Below are 22,027 nucleotides of genomic sequence, written 5' to 3'. Positions count from 1 at the left end.
CTATCAGAATAAAAGACTGGAATGGCATTACTGACTTCTAGCTGTATCACACAGTTACCAAAGCGTTTTGAAAAGAAAGGAAAAAAAGAGAGCTTTATTTCATTTACTTTGCAGACCATTATTAGCAGCTCCTTTTCCAATCTGTCCTCTGGCCTGCAGCAGGTGCTACAAAGGAGACAGAGGACGTGATGATGCTGGTTCTTACCGCTATGCCTTCCGACTCGTATTCCTCTTGTTCTGACTTTAACGTGAGCTCTATGAAGAGCTGCTGCAATTTTTCATTACAATAATTAATACAAAATTGCTCAAAGCTGCAAACAAAAATCAGAAAAATAATCACTAACATTGTACCACAAACAAAAGAAGCTATAATTAGCGGGCAGCAGCATGAATATATCTCTGTCTAAATCAGGATAAATAGATTTTGCGAAATGTTTATTTACTGCACGTATAAATTTAGTAAGTTTATTATTCAGTGGATCTCGTGAAAGAGTTCCAGAAGGAGGGAAAAACAGACATGAAGGGCGGAACACAAAAACTTTTAAGAAGTGCCCATAAGACTGCACATTTGAGAGTCGCGGTTGGTTCACTGCTATGAGCCAGAGTCAGGTTCCAGACTCTGACACAGCTGGAGTTTCGTAGGTGGTTTTCCCCATTCACACCACCGTGGAAAGACACCACAACAACAGCCACCACTGTGCCAGAGCCAGACAAAGGCAGAGTTCAAGCTATCGCACGAATACGCCCCCAAAAGACAACAATCTCTTTAAAACACCAGGAACATTAACAGCTGTAAATGCTAAATATTAGCTGGATGCCCCGAGTGCTGGGAGCCCTGTGATTATCAGTTACTCAACTGATTTCCTAAAGTTGAAATGCCATCTCTTTCTCTCTTACTAAGAGGACCACAGATGGAATAACGTCTTATTTCACAACGGAGAGAAAACACTACGATGACTGAAGTAATGCAGAGCTTACTCAAAACTCAAAGACACCGACTGAAACAAACCTGTTGTGCTGGAAAACCTCAAATCCATAGATATCAAGCAATCCTAGAACTGTTGTACTTCTCCAGCCTGGAAATTCTCCTTCCTGCAACATGGCAAAAAATAAACGTTGATATTGTACTCACAGCTACGATTCATCCCATCACGGGATCTTACCCATTTAGTTACAGCATTAATTCCTCACCCTCTTCTTAATGGAAAACAAATTAATTTAGAAATCACTGTGCAGCATAGGGCTTACCATTTCTCTGCTTTGCAGCTAAAAGATTTGAAACTTCCTCTCACGCTTGGTTGGAGATCAACAAACAAAAGGTTCATTTACCTTGTAGGCAAGAGACTTATTAACTTTGTTGACCAGCCAGGAGAAAGTGCGTCCGTATATCGCCTTAGCAAGCGCATCCCTCGCGTAGGCTGCCTGCTCCAGGTTCAGGGGACTGATTAGCTGCACGCAGAAGGAGAAAAAAAGCCACTCAACAGCCATTCCACTGAGGGGTTCGGTTTCCCTAGTTCATTGCTAATAAACAGCCACTCAACGGCATCCTGCCTGGGCTCAGCTCACATCATCGTCTCCCAGCCGTACAGGCTGCAAGTCACCATCGGGTTGTGGGACTTGCACTGCCAACCTCCTTTGACAAGTGAGAACTGGACTGTTTCGCTCTGGTAAGAGCGCTGACGGCATATCGCTAGCTTGATTTAATTCCATGCACCTCCCAGATCCGCAGTTCACGTTCTCACCTCTTCCCCTTTTGCTATGATCTTCTTGTGGATCAGCGCATCTCGAAGAACAGAGCCCTCAACTGCTAGAAGCTGCAAAACAGTAGGTTATTCAATTAATTTATGAAGCGGTATGTTCCATTTATCAGTACTAGTTTTAAGAGACCAGAAAGGCTAGTCCTCAAACGCACGGTCCAGTGGAACAACCCTTCATTTCCCATTCTCACTGCAAGACTTTACACAGCGTCAGTCCTTCCCTTGCCTCCCACACACCACCCCTTTCTGGCAGTGATGCGACCTAACAAATAAATTGGCTTGATTGTTCTGGCACAAAGAACTGACTGAGCAAGGCCACAAGGGTGGTTCGTTCTTTAAAACTCTTCTCCGGAGTAGGTCTATTCTTATCCCACTGCCTGAAGGCAAGAACCTCAAGTCAGCGGTCAATCAAGTGGTAAATAGAGAAGTTGTCAATTAAAGGGTTTTGATGTTAATATTTGCGTTTTATCTAGGTCAAATAAAAGTAAACTTACGAAAACTTCTAAATCATATTCTAAAATGATACGATGGTACCAAGTTCAAAATAAGGAAAGCTCTCTAATTCATCTTTAACGGCATATCTCTCTAACTGGCGGTACTCACCCTAGCCAGGTATTTAATCTGATTCTCTGTGGTGACCTGAGCATTTCCTTGCTCATCAGCAGCAAACTGCACGTTGCCCAGATGCAGGACACTAGCCACAATGCTCAGCAAATCCTAGGACAGACGCAACAGTCAGAAGCCAGGATGATGAAATGAAAGCACGGTGAGAAAAGGCAGCGAGATTTTTGCGTGTAATTAACATTTTATAAGAACATTTTGTATTTTTTTCAGAATTTTTGCAGAGAATACGTTCACTCTGAAGGCTGCCTTTGGTCAGAAATAACAAATCAAAGCAGAAAAATTCCTCAAGAGCAGGAAAATCAGCTGTGCTGCCAAACGTGTCTTACCTCCACCTCGTTGTCATTGAAGCTTATAATGGACAGGGCTCTTCGCACAATCTTCCAATCGTTTTTATCATTTATGGAGCTGACCCTTGCACAGTGACCCTAAAAAGACACAATTTGATATAAGTAAGTAAATAATTGTCAAGGACATTACTCGTGCTCAATGCGCTTCTGCCATGTGCTTATTTTTATAGCAGTCATCGCGGTGTTATTTTTGAAATGAGGGAAGGAAACTACAAAGTCATCTGAGAAAGTATCGGTCCTATAATATAACAATATTATCAGAATAACTAGTTAACGCAAAAATGCACACCTTTACTAAATAGTGATACTGTTGCGGGCTCTTTTCGAGGCCCAGCCTTCGCAGTAAGTCCTCTTCCCCTCCTTCTAGCAGCTGGTAGAAAATGTGGAAGTTCCTCTCGCCGTGGTTCTGGTGCACAACTCGGGATTTCTCCAGGAGGTAGTTCAAGATGTGGCCCCCCACAGGAGCCCCCTAAATCAAACCAGATACATTGAAATAGTTCATACACAGAGGGGAAAAGATTTCCGCTTCTTGGTGGTCCATTCAAAGACAAATAGGATACAAAATGATAGCTTATGAAGACAGAAAATTATCTGTTGTTTTGTATCACAATCTCCGTTTCGGCTAAAACAGAGCGGCAAGGGGAGTTTTGACGCGTATGCAAAACGAGCCATCAAGTGACAATAACATGCCATTACACAGATCAGGGCTAGTGCACATACTGAATGGGATCTTGACTTGGGTAAAATTCCTTCTCAGAAGGAATTCAACAGAAATTAAAAGACTGCAGTACGCCAAGATACTCAGTCCTCACACCACGTTCATCTTCGTAGTGTGGGGCAATTTGGAGCAGAATCGAAACAAACACCATGCAAAGTTACACAGGACAGAGATTATCTTCAGATCACAGCTGGCTCATGGGGATTTCGTTTGGGAACATCCATTTGCATGGTGCACATAGACCCCAGAAGAGGATTTAATCTCACTGCCTCTTAATATAGAAGAATGAAGGAAGCAAGAAAGGGAAGTGTGTTCTACAAAATCCTCTGGAACCAAACTTTGCTACCATAGACTCTGCTTCCACTGTCATCAAAGGAATGCAAAACCATCGCTCCGCACACACACCAGTACAAGAAAGCACAGGCAACAGAGGCCTGCTATGACCGCGACCAATTCTGAAGTACAAAGTAAATTTTAAGTTACCCTGTAATCAAACTGCACATCCATGTATTTCCCAAATCGGCTGGAGTTGTCATTCCGAAGGGTTTTTGCATTTCCAAAGGCCTGAAATGAAAACGATTAGAGAAAAATAAATAAGTATCTAATAAGATTATTTATAAACACTTTGATGAAGCTGCCAGTTGTTTATTTGCAGCCATTAAAGCCTGGGTTTGTCCTTTTTGCAAGGGAAACCAAGAAGGAAACAGATTGCTACCCGAATTCTAATGCTGATCTTTATACCCAGTGCAAGCACTGCAGATGGAGCGTGTCTCTGAAAACAATTCCGCCCTCCCCCAGCAAGCTGATTTTAATGCCAGTTCACTGCTGACAACATATGTCACGTCTGACAGTCTTTTCAAAGCTCCATCCTTCATCACGGCTATTTCCTTATGGTCACCCGCAGCTCCGCTCGCAGCAGGCACTATCCTAAAAGCCCAATCCTGCCAGGCTCCCCCCTCTCCTGGGGAGCACGCCTTTCCCGCGCACGCAGCAGGGTTTGCAGCATGGTTTGAGTACGGAGCGGAAATATCAAAGGGGACTATAAAGACAGCTCGGGACTGGACACTAGAGGACACCACAGCACTAGAAAATGCACCCACAAATGCATTTATCAGAGGGCAACGCTGCCCACAGCGCGTGTGTCCGCTCCTGGCTTTGCACGCTGATGCAGCGCAGCAGGACGCTTCCCACACCGAACGCCTCTCTCTGCCAGCAGCCGGCCCACTCCAGAACTTCTCCCGGTGGGACGGGAAGGGCCAGCGAGTTCAGCGGCAGACGGCCGTTTCTTTGGCTGGGAAGCGGAGCGGGATTCCCCCGTGTGCAGCCCACACGCCGTGAAACAGCGTTCCCAGGATACGTTCTCGGCTCTGCACCGACAGCTGAGCCATGCCCCGTGGGGTCCGGCTGCCCCCACCCCCTCAGCTGGAAAATGTGAGTGTTGCTGGTGTGGTTCAATGTCGAGTTTCCCCGCTCTACGGTTACCTCCAGGACAGGATTGGATTGTAACAGACGGTCCTTCACGGTTTCGACCTGCTGACTGGCCGGGCAGGTCACGGCGTAGTACTGCAGGATCTTCTTGGTGGCTTCCGTTTTGCCAGCCCCGCTCTCCCCAGAGATGAGAATACACTGATCCTTCCTCTCCGTGCGCAGGGAGCGGTACGAGTTGTCTGCAATGGCGTAGCTAAGGGACAACAACAACCAGGCGTTAGTTTGTTTCCACAGGTGAAGGGCAGAGACTCCTCAACTAAGACTAAAAGAGAAGTGTATGTCCACGGGCCGGGTACGAGCATATTGCTTCTGCGCACTGGTGATGAGACAGGAGATCGCGGTGAGCACTTTCTGACACCTCTTAACGACCACACATGCACTACATACACATCTGAACCACCGAGCAAAGCTTCTGCAGCGTGATAGCACAAATCTATCAAATTCTTTTAAAAACCGTTCTTCTGAGTCTCTCCAATGATAAGAGTTTCTGTAGAAGACGACTCAACGGTGCAGATAAACTTACTTTTCTAAATATACATGATCTCTCAACATTGGTCCTGCAGGACAAAAAAAACCCTTTACATTCAGGAAACATCTCGTTTTCCATTATCTTTATACCAACTTATCTATTAAGTGACGATACGCTCGGAAGGTCACAACTACACTTTGCTATCTGGGTGGCTCCACAACAGCCCAACCTCTCACAGCTTCTCTCGGATGGCAGGAAGAATTGGATAAGCCAGCACAGACTAATAAGCATCCTGCAGGCTCCATAAGCTTCCACCCAACTTAGGCCAAACGCTACCCAAAACACCCGAGGGTTCCTCCCGCCTGCGTGCAGCCAGGGTTTGCCGCTGCTGGCCCCAGAGCCCCGCTCTTCCTTTGCTGCTTTTTCTTTCTCTTCTCTTTTCCTCCCTGCAACAGGCCAGACGGGGTCTCATAACAAGAATCGCACACACTTTTACACCACCAGAGAGCGTGAGGATGAGTCTGACAATAGTGGTACCTGCTTCCGGAGTGAGAGGAGAAGGAGCAGATAGGGGTGATGGAAGAGAGTAAGAGAAAAGAGCAGCATTAGCCCTTCATAATGCGCTCATACGAGACCTCCATAACAATATTTTCAGCTGTCTTCCATGTGGTGATGAAGCAGATATCCTGCCTTCATACACTTGACAACCTTTAACTAGTTTTCCTTTTTTTTTCCCCTCCCCCCCCCTTTTTTTTTTTTCCTAAATGCTCATGCTGTGAAATTAATTACAAATAATCACACCAAAATAACAGCCGTGGCCTTCTCAAGTCTATTAATACTCGGTGCTAAGGCAACACCAATGAGCTACCTAGCAACACAACTGCACACTTACCCCACTAAAGTCATCCAGTCCTCCTCTCCCCATCCAAATTCTGTCTCTGGAGTATTTTGAACAGTTGAATAAATGTAAATTTAATTTAAAGAACTCCCTCCAGAACACGTGCCTTTATTGGGGGGTTTTATAGTACCGCAGGAAGCTGGCGGTCATGCACACCACATACAGGATCACTTTACTTAAAGATGTTTATGGTCCCATTTGTAGTCACCATCTCTGAATCCCCCGGCTATAAATAGGACAGGATGTGACAGATCACTCTGGGAAGTGTGCTGCGTTTCAAGCCCATAGGGATAACTTTTCTCCTTTAAGTGACTACGTGTGACGCACTTCCCAGAGAACCCAGCGCTTGGGTCTAGACTTAAACTATCGTGACACTGGAATAGCAATCTTGAAGTATTTTGGCTTTCTAGAATGAGTTTAGAATAAGAGAAAGAGGAAAAGAGACACCTGAAATACTGTAAAAAGAGAAGCAGAGAGTACTACACTAAAGAGCAATTCAGTGCTCCTCAGAATATTTTTAAATGCATAAATAACCAAATAATGTAATGTAAATAATCAAATAATGTAATGTCTTTTAATGGGACACTAAAAACAGTTAACAAAAAAATACTGTTTTCCCAGTTGGAGCAGCACCGGTATTCGGTGCAGTTCTCACGAGCTGCAGGTTTTACAGTTTCTTATGGGACTATTTAAAACAAGAGAACTGCCTAAGAAATAATCAGCTACTTTGTGATTTAAGTCACTTTGTGTAGCACATATAGGAATTAAAGCAGAGCTGACAGTGCTACACATTATGCGTGATCATTGCCATCGTGCTCAGTCCTGTACCTCCTACACAAATATAAAAGCAGCCACAGCCCCAGTGATTTTCCAGAGAGTCACAAAATTCTCACCAAAGGACAAAGCAGCCCTTGAGAGCGCCCTGATCACGGGCAGAAGTGGCTGCGTCCAGGCCAGGTGAAGGCAGGACTGAATGGAACCTACGGGGCAACAACAGTTGGACAGTGAGAGCTGAGAGCGGAGTGAAGAGCTGCTGCCCCTGCACCCTCGGCTGCTTCACCAGAACTGCCCAGCGCTGATTTAAGCCACTGCCAGTCACTTTCTCGGGGCAGATCTCTTTAGTCGGGGCACCTGCACAGAGACACGATGCATTTACACAGAACCACAGAACGGCGGGGGTCGGAAGGGCCCTCTGGAGAACTCCCAGCCCAACCCCCTGCCAGAGCAGGGTCACCCAGAGCAGGTGGCACAGGAACGCGTCCAGGCGGGGTTGGAATGTCTCCAGAGACGGAGACTCCCCCACCTCTCTGGGCAGCCTGTGCCAGGGCTCTGCCACCCTCAGGGTAAAGAAGTTCCTCCTCGTGTTGAGATGGAACTTCCCATGGTCAAGTTTGTGCCCGTTACCCCTTGTCCTGTCCCCGGGCACCACTGAAAAGAGCCTGGCCCCATCCTCCTGACACCCCCCCTTTCAGTATTTATAAGCGTTGATAAGATCCCCCCTCAGCCGTCTTTTTTCCAGACTCAAGAGACCCAAATCCCTCAGCCTTTCTCCATCAGAGAGGTGTTCCAGTCCCCTCAGCACCTCGGTAGCCCTTTGCTGTCCCCTCTCCAGCAGTTCCCTGGCCTTCTTCAACCGGGGAGCCCAGAACTGGACACAGGACTCATTGGTACACATCTGCATCAAGGGGAGAGCTTAGCAGGTTTGAATGCAGGATTTTTCAAGTTCAACAGTCCCCCATATAGGTCCAGCAAAAAGTCTGAAACACTACAATAATCACATTTCTATCATTAAAAAAATACAACTTCAAGTGCTCAGACGTTCCCAAGTGATGGTGTTTCTCTCCCTCTCTGTGCTTGCAGCGCATTCTGCTTTGCTTACTCTCCCGGGCTACGTGCCAGTAATAAGAAACAACCCAAATATTTCACTCAAAAATAATATCATTTACTCTTCCAAGACCTCTTAAAAAAAAAAAAAAAAGAAAAGAAAAGAAAAAACACCACAAAAAAACCTCCAAGAGGTGCTCAGAATTTGGCCCTTCGTCCTGAAAGAAAACATTTTGGAGCCAAATGTCCTCAGCTCTTAGTCATCTTTCTCTTTCAGTCCGACAAAAAAATTCAAATGCTTTCAAAAATAACTTTAAACCTCAAACTTTTTTTTATTTTTTTTAATGGGAAATTGGGAATGCTCACCAGGCCAGACCATGTAAATAAATACATTCCGTGTTCCAACAGGCTGACGGTATCTTAGCAACAAGGGAAATACCAGATAAATATTGGTCGGGCAGTAACAGCAGAGGTAGGAAAGAAACCCCCGCACATACAGACACGCTCTTTCCCCCGGTTAGGCCTGTGCTGAACGAGCGACGCAGCAGCAGGGGAAACTCGCAGCCCAGCCACGCAGACCCCAAGTAACCCTGGAACAATGAACTCCGGTCCTGCCAGGGCTGGGTAAGCAGCTCTGTTCCTCCAGCCAGGAAGGAACCAACTCCCTTTCCAAATACCGCTCTCGCAAAGGCAACTCATCCTCTTTGGAGAGAGGAACAGGAATAGAAAGAGCTGTACACCACACCCTCCGAAGGATCCTTTATATCCCTATGAGTTTTAGTGCTGCATCTGGGACAAGGAAAAGTCCTATTTGCTTGTTTTCACATGTCATTATTGTACACGCCTGCGTGGGAACGGCACAAACTGCACTGTTTACCCACAGGCCACTCACAGGTGAGGAGAAACTTCATAGAAGCTGACACCACGGTATCGCTCCATGTTCTGTTTAGTGTAGATTTCCAGTTCCTTGTATGGATTAACAGACACCAGAACTGAGCCAATGTATGTCTGGAAAAGAGAACACAAAGTAGAGAGGTTACAGAAGGTCTGGCAGCGGATTCTCCGAGAGCCCAGACCGCTCTGAAGGCGCGATGTTGTTGACAAGGGCAGGGCCGCCTGCCCCGGTGCACTGGGGATGCTGCTGAGGGCTTTGAAAGAGGCCAAGGGGGCTGGAGAAGTGACCTCTTAGTGCAGCGAGAATGACATTGCGGGAGTTACGCTAGACATGTTACCCTGGCAAACGGTTTTAGTGCTTCTAACAAGCACAAATACTGGATTATTTCTGATACACCATTTAGGATCAAGTTCAAGCCTGGGGCTGCTGAAAGCCCACCAGAGTGAATTCACGAAATGGAAGAATGTGGTGTGAGTTGGATGTTCAGAGCTGACAAGACCCGTAAATGCCAGCAGAGCTCAACTGGAGCACTGCAACGAGTCCCTACATCTGTTAACGTGACAGCATCCCAGACTGGTTCTGGCACAAGCAACCACGGGCTGTTAAAGCTGATACCACCATCTCCAAATCCCTCCAACTGCAGAGCAAAGCTGTGGCATGGCTTCTGTAGGAAACGCCTGAATTCAGGTCACTGAGGAACACTTTGACGTCTGTCGACTCTGCTACTCACATAGATCAGGTTCTCCTTGAAGCGCTTACGCAGGTTTTCAATGAACGCTGCTTCACTGGTGAAGTTCTCAAGCAGGACAAAATCCTGCACCCCGACACGGTCGCGGGCCGTCAGAGCACTCTCCATGGTCAGCCGAATACCGTTAGTCCCCGCTCCCTGCAACCAAAAGCAGAGGAAAGTTGGGATATCTGTGTATTTGTCCGCAGCTCGCTGCCTCCATACAAGAACGATTAACCACAATTACCCATGGACAACCTATAACCAGGAGAGGATATTAGAATAATCCCACTACTGTTGAAAATGCTCGTCGATGTATACTAACACTTTATCCGTTGGTTTATACTAATTGCTTTGATGGAAGACAAGCCAGCATTAGGGAAAAGCTACTGCTAAGTTTCCAATCACTTTAGAGGAATCAATCAATGAAACAAGCATTTCATAAAACGAATAAAACTTGGATTTCCTTTCCCAGGCGTCCTTTAGCAGGAGTGAGACTGAAATGTGTCCTCCTCTCTACTTTTCTCCCTCATTTCATAACGGGAAGTCGTTTCGAGGTAAGGAATCTTTTATGACTAATGATGATTCATCTCATGAGCAAACAGCTTCACATTGCTGACCAATTTAAAAGCTTTAGCAAGATACCCAATGGGAAAATTCTGGGAAACTTCAGAACGAATGAGAAATGGGCATTTCCACATCCCATGCCACCGTTGCTAATTTAGACTGTGACACTAACATCTGTCCCACGCATCAAGCAACTTCTATTCCCCGACCCTCTTTTTAAAGGTTACATTTTCAACGTGATGCGGCTCAGACACAACCATCTTTGGAAAACACAGGTCTGCTGACTTCTTACTGCTACCTCACGTACTAAAAGCGGGAGAGGAAACGTGCACCAAGTGACTCAGTCGCCACTTGCAGGGAAAATTTCTACCCAATGGACAGATGATGGAGAAGGCAGAGACGACGAGAGACGCTACAGAAATCATAGACGGGAGATAGAAGGTATTAAACAAATTGCCTCACATCTGTCTGCGTTTCCTTATCATATTCTTAAATTACTTTGCAAACTCCTCACAGCGGGCACCCTTCTCCTAAATCACTTCCCTAACGCACTAATGCATTTCAGAGAATCTGTTGTTGCGTTCTGGGGTGCCGCCACCACCGGCACAAACACCGCCGGAGCTCGTTCCCAAGCGGGCTCAGGCACTAACAGCGAAGCCCAGGCACCCTCTCCTGTAGCAGCGTCACAAACCGGGGACGCCGGACCCCCTGCCGCCACACTGTCCTCCGGCCCCAAATCCCTGCACAACGACGGGGGCGATTTTTGCCGACTCACGTTGTCAGGTAGTTCCTCTCTGCTCCTTCTCAAGATATAATAGTGGTCAGAGCACTGGGACTGATGGTGTGCAGGGGAAAAGTAAAAAAAAAAAAAAAAAATAAAACCAACCTTGGTCAGAAGAAAATTTAGCTAAAGTTTTGTTAAGTAGTAATCAAGGTAAGACCCACTGAAGTATAAATTTGGGCCCAAACGGGTGCAAATTCCCTCAGTCTGCAGACGCTTAGACTTACCAATCATTTACGAGGGTAGTTTTGCCTATTTTGCAAGTTACAATTGGCTTCCTTCCCAACAGCCCAGTGCCTGGGCATAAGTCACCCAATGAAACTAGCAGCTTTCAGAAAGAAAAATTAGCTCCTACAACTTGGCACTAGGAAAATCTCCAATCCCGATCCACTCTAATGGCTCAAACACCACAACGAAATACAGTTTTAATCTCCCTTTTTATTTATTCTTTTTTTTAATTAGTCTCATGGTCTGGAAGGCCTGATTTCTAAGCTTTGAAAGATCCAGTTTGGGAGGAATTCTGCAGATACTTTCATAAGTAATTTTTTTTAAAATGCCCAAAACTTTCCAAGCCAATTCCTCCACATCTTCGGCAAAATGCTTTCTTGGCTTCTTCTACCCTCTTTGCCAACCGAGGTGAAGAGGAAAGGGATAAGCCCTGGAGAAGGAAGGTGGTGAGATACAGGACGACACGGGCAAAGGAAACAGAGATAAATCACATAGAAATAAACTCTAGAAATTAGAATCCTTCTATCCGAACAGTGCAATTCTCGAGCAGGTTTTGGACAAGGTAATGGGAACAAAGGCCAAAAAAAAAAACCCAAAAGAAAATAACTAGTTTTCAAGTGGGTAAGTTTATGAAAACAGTTTTAAAACACAGCTGCCTCAAAAATGACCGAGGAGAAACTTCCACCCTCGCATGGTTAATCCAAGTTTATATAATCCTAAAGACTTTCACAGAAAACGTCACTTAGCAATTTCAGCAGCTCTTTCATCAGCCACTCCCTCCCGCTCAGGACAAGCTGCTCCCAGCTGTACACATCCAGCCTCTGGAAGAAGCAATCTATATCCTACTTACAGCCCAGAAAATTGCACTTCGGCCACCTCCTCTGGGACTGGCATTTAAGGCTAAGTAGCTTTCAGTTTCCCCCACGCTTTTTTCTTCTCATTCAGCCACAAACTCTCTCCGTGAGAACAACTAACTACCTGGAATTTTCAGTCGCTTTAAAAATAAAAAAAAACCCAACCAAACAAACAAAAAACCCCACACCTAAATGCAACTTTTCAGCCATAATTAAATGTGACCAGGTTACCTAGTCGACCTGATGCTGTTGGATTCTCCAGAATATAAACTTTAATCGCAGTGTTGGACCCTCCCAAGCCTAAGTTCAATGCAAATATAAACATCAGTCATAAACCGCAGCCGAGCAATGTGTGTTCCTCTGTGCCAGCGTTTGCTCCTTTGCTTTATTGCTTACGTCCAAGTCCACCACCAACTTAAAATGTCAACATTAACTATTTGACTGCCAATAACTTCAACAGATGCAACGTAAAAGGAGGTGGAAATAAATACTTTTTGCGAAACGGAAACAGAAAAGTAATGCAGAAGGAAGAACGCGGGGAAAGACAACAGTATTTAGAAAAAAAAAAATCGCAATGATGATCATATCTTCCTACTGAATGATGAGTGTGACATTAAGGCACTGAATAAATTAAAATAACTACAATGTTAGTTATTTTGTGTTAGCAGGCAGACATCGAATCCGGTGGCTGTAAATTAACGCTAGAAAATGCAGTCTGGGGGGTTAAATATGTTCCAGTGAAGCTAATTAACCATTAGAGCATTGCCTGTGGACAGGAGTGGCTCCCGTAGCGTCTTTGCAGTGGACAGATGTATCTCTGCCAAAACGCCTCCGGCTGCTGTACGGTTCATTTACAGCAGCCCCTGCTCGGTGCTATGCTTGAGATCAGCTCGGACAACTCCAAAAGCCCCGCGGCAGGGGGCATGTATTCCAGATAATTAGGAGAATACAGGCCGTGAGGGTCCGATTAGACCCGTCTTTGTGCAAATGAGTTTTCCTTGAGGCCGCTAAGAGAACAGAGCAGATGATGAGCTGTTCCCATGCCGAGAACACAGGCAACATGCCGTCTCACCTGCCCTCTCTGCTGCTGCGCCCTTGGGCTCTAGCACTTGTGCAATAAACTAGAAGAATAAACTGGAAATCTGACATGGACTAAAACTAACTCTTTTTTTTTTTTTTTTTATTATTTTAATCCAGGTCGTTTTCCCACACTGGTTCCACACATCATCGCTCGCAATGGGTGACAGATTTGGTGGCTCAGCCACAGTGGAGATGGGCAGGGGCAAGTATTTCAGCAGCTGGGCCAGTTCCTGCCTTTTCTAAGTGCTTGTGCAACTACCACCTAAGAGGCAGGTGCAGCCTAAGGGCCCACCACCACCAAACCAGAACGCATCCCTCCTCTGGATGTGCCTTCCCGGCATGAGTTAACACAAGAAATTACCTGTCTCTAAACTGAACCGATGCAACTCACTAAGCCAGCAAAACAATGAGCAGGTAAAAAAAAAAAGCGGCTGGTATTGTTCTGCCAGCGTAAGGAGCTGAATCACCTTACCATGGGATCAAGGTGGGCGTCGGATGCAGGGCAAGGAGGAAAGGTGTCCTTCTGACAGTAACAGGTAGACAGGTTAGCTCACCCTGCCCATAGGAATCAGGAGAAGGACCGTGCTCAGGATCCCAACCTCTGTAGGATATACCATACTAACGCCACACCCAGCACAGGCTGCAAACTGGGAATTACAAAAATCTGAGCAATCTCCATCTGATCTTGGTGCCTGTGGGCTTAGGAGTGCCTGCGCCTTCTCCCATCCCACGCTAAAAATCACCGTCCTAAAGGTCACTCCTGCTTGAGAGAGCCCAGGCTGATTTTTGCCACGGCGTTTCTCAATCCCACCCCGAGGTGCAGTTCCAAGGGACTTATTCCCACACTATTTTAACCCACTCTTTGCTTTTAATCTCTTCTCCAGAGCCGTGAGCACAACAGTGGCTCACCGCCAGGAAAGGAAAAGCCGTCACTCCTGAATGGTGGGGACCAAGCCAGTGCAATTACCACAGCGGTACCACTTCCACATGCCTTTTTCTTCCTTGTGATTAAATTTTGGGAAAGCCTTTCAGCTGGTGTAAACTGGTGCCGCTGACTGCAGCCTGCAGAGCCAGGTTTACATTGGCTGAGGTTCCAGCTTTTCTTTGTATTCATACAACAGAGTCAACAAGACCAGAAAATACCCTTCACAAAGAGCTCCTGGGAGTACAAAAGCACTCAAGACTATACCGGAGAGTTTCCTAAACTGAACTAGTGAGTCTCCGACGTGGTATTGTGAAGGTGTAAACAAATATTTTTCTTTTAAACGACGCTAAATGCCAAAGTCTGATAAAGACTTTCCTCTGCTTAGGACTTGGAGATCTAAAACACACCTCAAAAATGAAAACCGAGACCTTTTGCTCTGCACGACAAAATCCAAAATACTTGAGTCGCTCAGTCCGAGCGCATCGGGGAAATCTTCTTTTGTGATGGAAGATGGAGGGCAATTCTGCCATCAGCACGGGAGTTCAGGGCTGATGTGAACTGAGCAAGAAACTTCTGCCATGGCTTTGTCCACCGGCTGGTCTATGGCCACGCAATACCCCACAGCCCAGCATGTGTGTAGGAAGGAGTCTTTTACACTGGAATTTCCCAGCCTTGGTGTTCCCCGAGGGGTACCGGAGCGGTCAGTGTTGGCACAGCAGTTCCAGACACACAAGTGCTGCTGATCGCTGAGAGAATGGGCAGCTCTGGCAACTCATACCTTCCCGGAGCATCCGTGAGCGATGCTTGTGAAACCACCTGGAACTCCCAAAGCGAATGGTCTTACATGGAATAGGGAAACTTTATAATCACCTGATTTAAAAAGAAAAGTCACACAACGTAAACAAGATTTCTGCCTCGACATCTAAAAATTTATGTTTCAATATTTTCCTCCGACAATGCATTTTTACGGATTAGCCAGTATCCATCCGTAGACCAGGAGACTTGCACTAAGCGACGGCAGGAAGCGGGTGCCTTATGGAAAGAGGCAGGCATCTTTATCTTGGTATCAAGTGAAAGATGATTGATCTGCGGGTTCCAGAAATAGTTACAAAGCCGGGAACGGAAGAACAGGCAAGAACCAAATGTGAGAGGGAAGGAAAATTCAGATTAGATTCTGGAGGACAATAAGAAGTCTGAACCAAGAACGAACTTCTTGTGGGGAGGTGGCAGTTAAAACACATTTGTCTCCTGGACAGCGAGACATTCTTCCCTGCCATGCCAAAGCTGCAGGAAGGGAGAAAAAAAAAAAAATCCTCTGATTTCTACTCCACTCTATAGCCTGGGAAAGGGTTTGGACACGGCGTGGGCTAGACAGTAGAGCAGACAAAAATCAACTATTTTATCCAGGGCGTCGATTCCTGAGGTGCAGAACGGGATAGCTCTTCTTTCTTTCTACGTGGAGAAAGCAATAATGAAAACAACTGAGGTGGACGCGGACCAAGGGATCTTAAGTCAAGCACTTGCCGCCTGCCAGCGAATCCCTGACAGATTAAAGTGTAGCCACTTCAGATCCTCCTCCCTTTCGCCACAGTGAAAGTTAACTGCACATTTTGGACACAGAAAACTCTGTTGGTCGACAGCTGGGTTGGAAAGAGGGTTCCCTGAGAGGCAACTCCGTATCTCACGTAAAAACTCCTCTGCAACCAACCCCACGCTTTCTGAAGCCATCTGAGCTCAGACAATAATCTATACAACCCAAATCTCACGTACTGGACTTGCTTAATGAAAAAATGTAATAACAAAATAAAAAAAATGTTTTATTTTGCTTTTAATTATGTTAGCCCAATGAAGAGCACAGAAGGTGGTAAGCTGCCCTAAGAAAAATCAGAGCTGTCAGATCAAACGGGATCAACACCAGATAACAACTCGGATGACACAGACCAGTAGAGTTAAAAGGAGCAACTTCAACTTGCAAAAAAAGTTACCATGTCAGCAGCGGCCACTCGAGGACCATTTATAGCAGAATCAGTTTTTATTCTTGCTTCTTTTAGAGCAATACATCGCCAACAAAGGAATGTCTGGAGTCAGGGAGCACTTGCCCATGCTCAGAACCTGGTTCTCCCTCTCTGAAACTTCCCTCCCGATCCTAAAGCACATGATGAATGGATTTAACTATAGGATACGCTATTAAAAAATTATACAAAAGAGAAAGAATTGCCACTTCCTTGCCTAATTTCTGTAAAAAAATGTATTTTTGAAGCCTTCCATATTTTAAGTAGGGACAAACTGGAATACATTAAAACATAAAATAATCGGAAATACAGGGTAAGCAAGCTTATTCTGCTCTGACAAAGATTTGCTGTCCCCACTAGCAAATTGCCTAGACCTTAAAGTTCTGCCTCCCTCATTTTCCAAGCTACAGAGACATTTAATCTCCCACCCTAAAATGCAAGCAGAATGGGAAATGTGAGCAATGTATCACACTCTGTGCATTATTTTAAGTATCTATTAATGCATGTAGGTCGTGGGGAGCTGGAACTGTGAAAGCAAAAATTTAATCTTTTGAAAAACAACAATGCAGGGTGTGGATGTTGCTGCAAGTAATTACGACTCTTAATATATTAATCAATGACATTTGACACTTGCAACATTTAGGATAGTAAGAATCCATACCTGAGGAGCTCAAATGTCAATTAGAAATGCAAATTATGACGGACCAGGAACCAAAGAAAGCCATGGAGATTTGCACGGCAAGCAGGTAAGATAATTTGTTCAATGTTTATAACATAATTATATTTTTTAGACTTTACCTTTTTTTTTTTTTTTTGGCCGGGGGGGTAGGCAGTGGGAAGTAAATTACAAAAAAGAAGCAGCAATTAGTAGTGAAAAGAAAAAGTAGTTAGAAGAACGGATTTGAAGGAGAAGAAAAATGTTTAGCCCTAAGAGGGGATGCTGATATTTCAATCAGCAAGCTAAGTATAAAACAGCAGTAAGAAAAATGAACTAGGCAAACCAGAAAGATCGCCGAGGCTGGAAAAGTAAATACACTGAATTTCTATATTTAGGGAGCTGACATTTTTGCTCCTGACCAGATGTCACAAGCTGTTGCTCATTAAAAGATGTTGCTGATCACATACATAGCAGGACTACCTGCGACCGCAGGTCACAAGCCTGTACATCCCACAGTAGCTCCAGCAGACAGACAGGTGGCATAAAAAAGCAAAAACTCGGATCACTGCCCTTCCGAGGAAGTTTTGCCATTGACTTCCAGACCAGACCACCGAGCAGGTGAGAAGGGAGCAGGAATTCAAACGCTGCCCTACAGATAGGACTCATGGCATACACTTGCTCCCCCACCAGGGGGGTGCTGACCCCGTGCTCTTCTTCACTGTTTTTTGACAACTGCTGCTCTATTTCCCCCTAAACGCACACATCCTTTTGCCTCTCTCCCTGCAAACACCACGGGTCTCACACTCTTATGCCCTTGCAGCGCTCTGGCCTTCCCCACACCAGACGTTCCCACCTTCTCCGCTGGATTCCACACACCCCACACAACCATTTCAGACCATTATGTCTTTCAAAGGTAGTAAAACTTTCCAAACAGAACAAGTGCTCCAGCGCAATCCCAGGGCATGTGAAGGGCACTTCCACACCCACATATTCTCTCGGAGAATATCAAGCACCGCCCTAGACAACACCGCTGCTTATCACACACTCACGTCACACACCTAGAACCCTTTCTCTACATCCACCGCTGTGCAGAGGTTTGCTGGCTCCTGCGGTCCTCCACGCCAATAGCAACCCAAGCACAAGCCTCTCCAGCACCATCATCTCCACCTTCAAATGTGCTGCCACAGGGAGGAACCAGGCAGGTCCTCCAGAAGCTCTGTGCTCCCCTTCATCGCCGAGACCCTTTCTCAGACAGTGGTCAACACCAGACTGTTCCGGAAAACGTGTACGGATCTCTAGATTGAGCAGGTACGGGATACTCCCGTCCCATGCTAACTCTTCCTCAACAGTCAGAATGCTTAAATCTACAGACATGACGTTTTCAATCCTTCTCTTCCTAAATTTGGTAAGTTTACCAATTAAAGCCTTGAACATTCTTATCCAGACAAAAGCCCACATGCTCTCTTTTTTATAACGTTCCCTCATTCTTGACCTCAACATTTTCCAGTGTCAGTGAATTCCGTGGCTCAGTTATGCATTGTATGAAAATAACCTTTGCATCTCTTTGGCAACCTTTAACTTCACTTAATGTCCCCCTTCCTATGTTACAACACAGCTCATGATCTGCCTTCTCTGTGGCGCTATTGTTTTGGTTGGTTTTTTTTCCTTTTTCCTCTCTTACTCATCTCTTTTTCCAGGTAACAATCCTAGTCTTCTCAATCTTTTGCCACATACTCGTTTTTCTATGCTCCCGGTGGTTGTCCTGCGATGCAGTTACACAGACCCAGGCTTTCTGGTTGCCGCTAAAACATGGACAAAGTTTTGCTAAAGCAAATGCAGCCTGGAGGAACTGAGTGGCAATGAGTCCTTAAGCAGGTATTTCCTGCCCTTCCCTAGGGTGGTGGTCAGAGAAAGAAGCCCATGTCCCTGGGAAGGACGCAAGCGGAGCCCGGCGGCAGTAGGTACGTTCACATCCCCATGCCCCTTCCACCCAAGCCAAAGCTCCACCCTTCTCCCCTAACGCAGTGCACGGCTTTCCCCCCCTCTCTTCCCACTTTCTCAACTCCCACCTTGCCTTCCTCCTCAAAACATGAATCTCCTGGTTTTGTTAATCCTATTTCAACCCCTTTTTCCAACGAAAGGGTCTTCCGCAAAGCAGGCTGAAGCCTTTCACTTTTCCTGCTGAAACCTTGAAAATTTATCTCCCTTCTCCTCAGCCCAGACACACATCTGAAAGCTGCAAAACCACAAAAACAGTTGAATAAAACTTACCGCGCTTCTGAACTTCATTTCTGCCTCCTGCCAGCTCCCACAGCCCTTGCAGAGACTTAGTTTACGCTGCTGCAAAAAGCAGGAATCTGAGGACAAGTCCTCTCTTCTGTCAGTTGCCTTTTTTTTTTTTTTTCATGACATTTTCGGTGCAGTCAGAATTCCCTCCCTCCCACCAGCTCCTACTGGAGCATCCTGGGGAGGGCGTTTTACAGGGAGAGGGAGAGGAATTCTCCTCCCCTCCCAGAGAGGAGAGAGGGAGGCACAGAGCTCAAGAGAAGTCAGCTGTCCTCTGCCTGCGGAGTCCCCGCTGCCCAACGACAGGGGAAAAACAGAAAGAAAAGTAATCACAGGCGCTGGAAAACCTGGTGCAGAGCCCAACACGCAAAACCACAGCAAAACAGGACAGGCAGTGACGAGCTCCGTTACGGCATGCTTCTGCACTGAAACAGCGGCAGCATCAAGATAGCTCCCCAAACCCACCCCCAGCTCCCCCCAATCACAGCAAAATCCCCCCAGGGTTACAATTACACTTGTAGTCGCTTCTCGCGGCAAATCGAAGGACCACGAAGAGTGCAGGGGTAAGACAGTTTGCCGTGTCTGCCCTTGCCAGGACCCAGCATATTGGCTAACACCAGCTCTATATCGAGCTCCCTGAAGTCCTCATCGCAAAGTAACCTGCACTACCAAGTAAGACCCTTCCTAGTCGGAGACAGTCAAGCCACTGTTGTCCCTCGTCTCCAACCCTTGCAAACAGAAGTAGCATATTTAGCTGCCTCTGAGGCCATCAAGTTTGGTCTCTCACAAAAAAATTAATGGCCACAGCTACACCGTAAGTGTGAAAAACCACCCCACCCTCCAGAGATACGGGCATTTGCAAGCATCAAAACGTATACACAGGCTTTGCTAGCATTAGGTGGAAAGTGAAAGGACGAGAGGCAATGGGTGCAAGTTGGAAGAAGGAAAATTCCAGTTAGGTATTGGGAAATTTTCCACAATGAGTGCTCTCAAATACTGGAACAGGGCCCCCAAGAAGTTGTGAAACTCCATCCTTAGAGATATTTAAGACTCAACCAGACAATGCCTGAGCAACCTGATCTAAATCGTCCCTGCTTGGAAGCAGGGTTGGACCAGAGCTCTCCACAGGTCCCTTCCAATCTAAAATTATTCTATGATTCTATTAGTTATTTTGCTCCTCAATCGTCTAAGCTATGTGTCCACCCTAAAACTAATTACAGGTATAGCAAATAAAGCTATAGATCTGTTACGGAGCGTACATTGCCCTGGCACGGGGCTCAGCCAAAGTGTACCACTCTTCAGGTATTCCAGGTCACAAGCAGCTGACATTACGAGCAGGCAGACCCTGAAGGAGATGAGTTCTGCCCCAAGCCAGAGGACCTTCCATTCCCAAGCATCAGTGACTAAAAAAGTCATCAGCCGTTTGATCTGACTCGTAGCAGCTAACGAAGATGATGGGTTTCTATCTGCATGTGTCCCGACACAGATAATCGCAACCTGCACAAAGAATATTGCCACCCATTTCTCCTCCATACCACCCTCCTAACGGATCCCCTCCAAATGATCTGTAATATGGGACTCTGTGATTAGCCAAGAGCATGGCAAATGGCTACAAACGAGACGCAGGTTTATCCACACCATAGGAGGCACCACACACACACACAACAAGGTAAAACACCTAACTTGCACCTGCAGTTAGGTCTCAAACAGTCTAAGACTGCAAACTCACCAGCTGAAATCTTCAGAGGCCATTTGCTCTAAATGCAGGGGACCACATTTGCATTTGCCAAACATCAGCCTGATCCAAACAACACGTAATTTTCTACAAGAACCTTATCAAAATTAGTGGGAACATAATCTTTGCTGCTGTGCATCATCTTCTGAAAAGAGACTACTGCAGACTCCCTATTGCATCTGCTCAAGGACTTCTGAAATTCAGGTATCACACTGAATGTCAGCTATCATGACCAGTTCACTACCACAGGCAGGCAAACAGAGGTGGCAAACTCAATAATGCCCTTTTGTCATCATAAAACTCTTTTGGAGGACATGATTTTTCTTTTCTTAAGAGGGGAAGGCTTTCCTCCTGATCATAGGATAACAGAAGAAAGTGGAAATAAACCAATTCTCTTTCCCTAAAGGGCTAAGGAGCCTTTTTAGGTGTATTAGTCTCAGATCAGATATGAACACAGGCAGCACAACTGAGTAAGCCCTGCGCTACGTATCTGCCCAGAACCAACCCTGACAAGCATCTCAGTTGCTGGAATCCATTTCCGGCGGTCCCTCGTGGCAGTCATCACCCAAGTTCTACAACACCAAAAGGCAGGTTCTCTAACCACTGAACACACAGAGCCATGAACTCATTCCCAACCTCGACTCCTGATATTTCACGACTGGCGCTATCTGGAGTCAGCTCTGCTTACAGAGGGTTGTTGTGCTTTCTTTTTCTTTTTTTCTTATCAAAATGCGTTATTTTCAAATTCTATTACAGAAAGGGTAAAGTCAAGCTTTAAAGTAAAATGGTTTAAATCAAAAAGCTACTTGCATTATTTTAAAGCTTTTTTAAAGCAAAACAAGACCGTGCATGGCCACTGCTCAGACAGGAGGCTATTTAAAACCCAAGCGATGTAGCAGATGTTGTCCGTGGTTCGGTGCAGCGCTCCTCTCTAATTAGCTCTGACCCAAGGCATCGATCCCAGAGATCCTGCGCTGCGGTGGATGTCATTCCTCACAGGAAGAAGGTGCCAGCAGTTACAAGGGTTTGTGACGAAGCCTGAATAACACTTCTGAAGGGAGCCGTGGTGCCACCAGCTCTTCTGCCCTCGTCAGATTCCATTTGGAAAAATTATTCATGGTACTTCTCAATTCTTGCACAACCATTTGGCATGA

General features: G+C 45.9%; 1 protein-coding gene across 4 annotated transcripts in view; it reads right to left on the bottom strand.

The window, feature by feature from the left end:
• MYO1C (myosin IC) overlaps positions 1–22,027 on the bottom strand; it is a 61,477-nt gene that overhangs the window by 16,066 nt on the left and 23,384 nt on the right. For 3 of the 4 annotated variants that reach the window (XM_063340834.1, XM_063340836.1, XM_063340837.1), the window contains exons 2-12: positions 9,751–9,906; positions 9,018–9,133; positions 4,929–5,127; positions 3,930–4,010; positions 3,018–3,197; positions 2,708–2,806; positions 2,361–2,474; positions 1,743–1,814; positions 1,330–1,449; positions 1,010–1,092; positions 206–311 (exon numbers count right to left, since the gene is read on the bottom strand). In XM_063340834.1, the coding sequence (XP_063196904.1) occupies positions 206–311; positions 1,010–1,092; positions 1,330–1,449; positions 1,743–1,814; positions 2,361–2,474; positions 2,708–2,806; positions 3,018–3,197; positions 3,930–4,010; positions 4,929–5,127; positions 9,018–9,133; positions 9,751–9,906 (1,326 nt within the window). Of the gene's footprint in view, positions 1–205; positions 312–1,009; positions 1,093–1,329; positions 1,450–1,742; positions 1,815–2,360; positions 2,475–2,707; positions 2,807–3,017; positions 3,198–3,929; positions 4,011–4,928; positions 5,128–9,017; positions 9,134–9,750; positions 9,907–19,123; positions 19,276–22,027 lie in introns of those variants that run through there. The other variant, XM_063340835.1, reaches the window with a different exon arrangement.

This window comes from Chroicocephalus ridibundus, chromosome 7 (genome assembly GCF_963924245.1).
Source record: "Chroicocephalus ridibundus chromosome 7, bChrRid1.1, whole genome shotgun sequence".
Taxonomy (NCBI): domain Eukaryota; kingdom Metazoa; phylum Chordata; class Aves; order Charadriiformes; family Laridae; genus Chroicocephalus; species Chroicocephalus ridibundus.
Note: the sequence above shows the minus strand (reverse complement) of the source record. Positions and strands in the feature narration are given on the sequence as shown.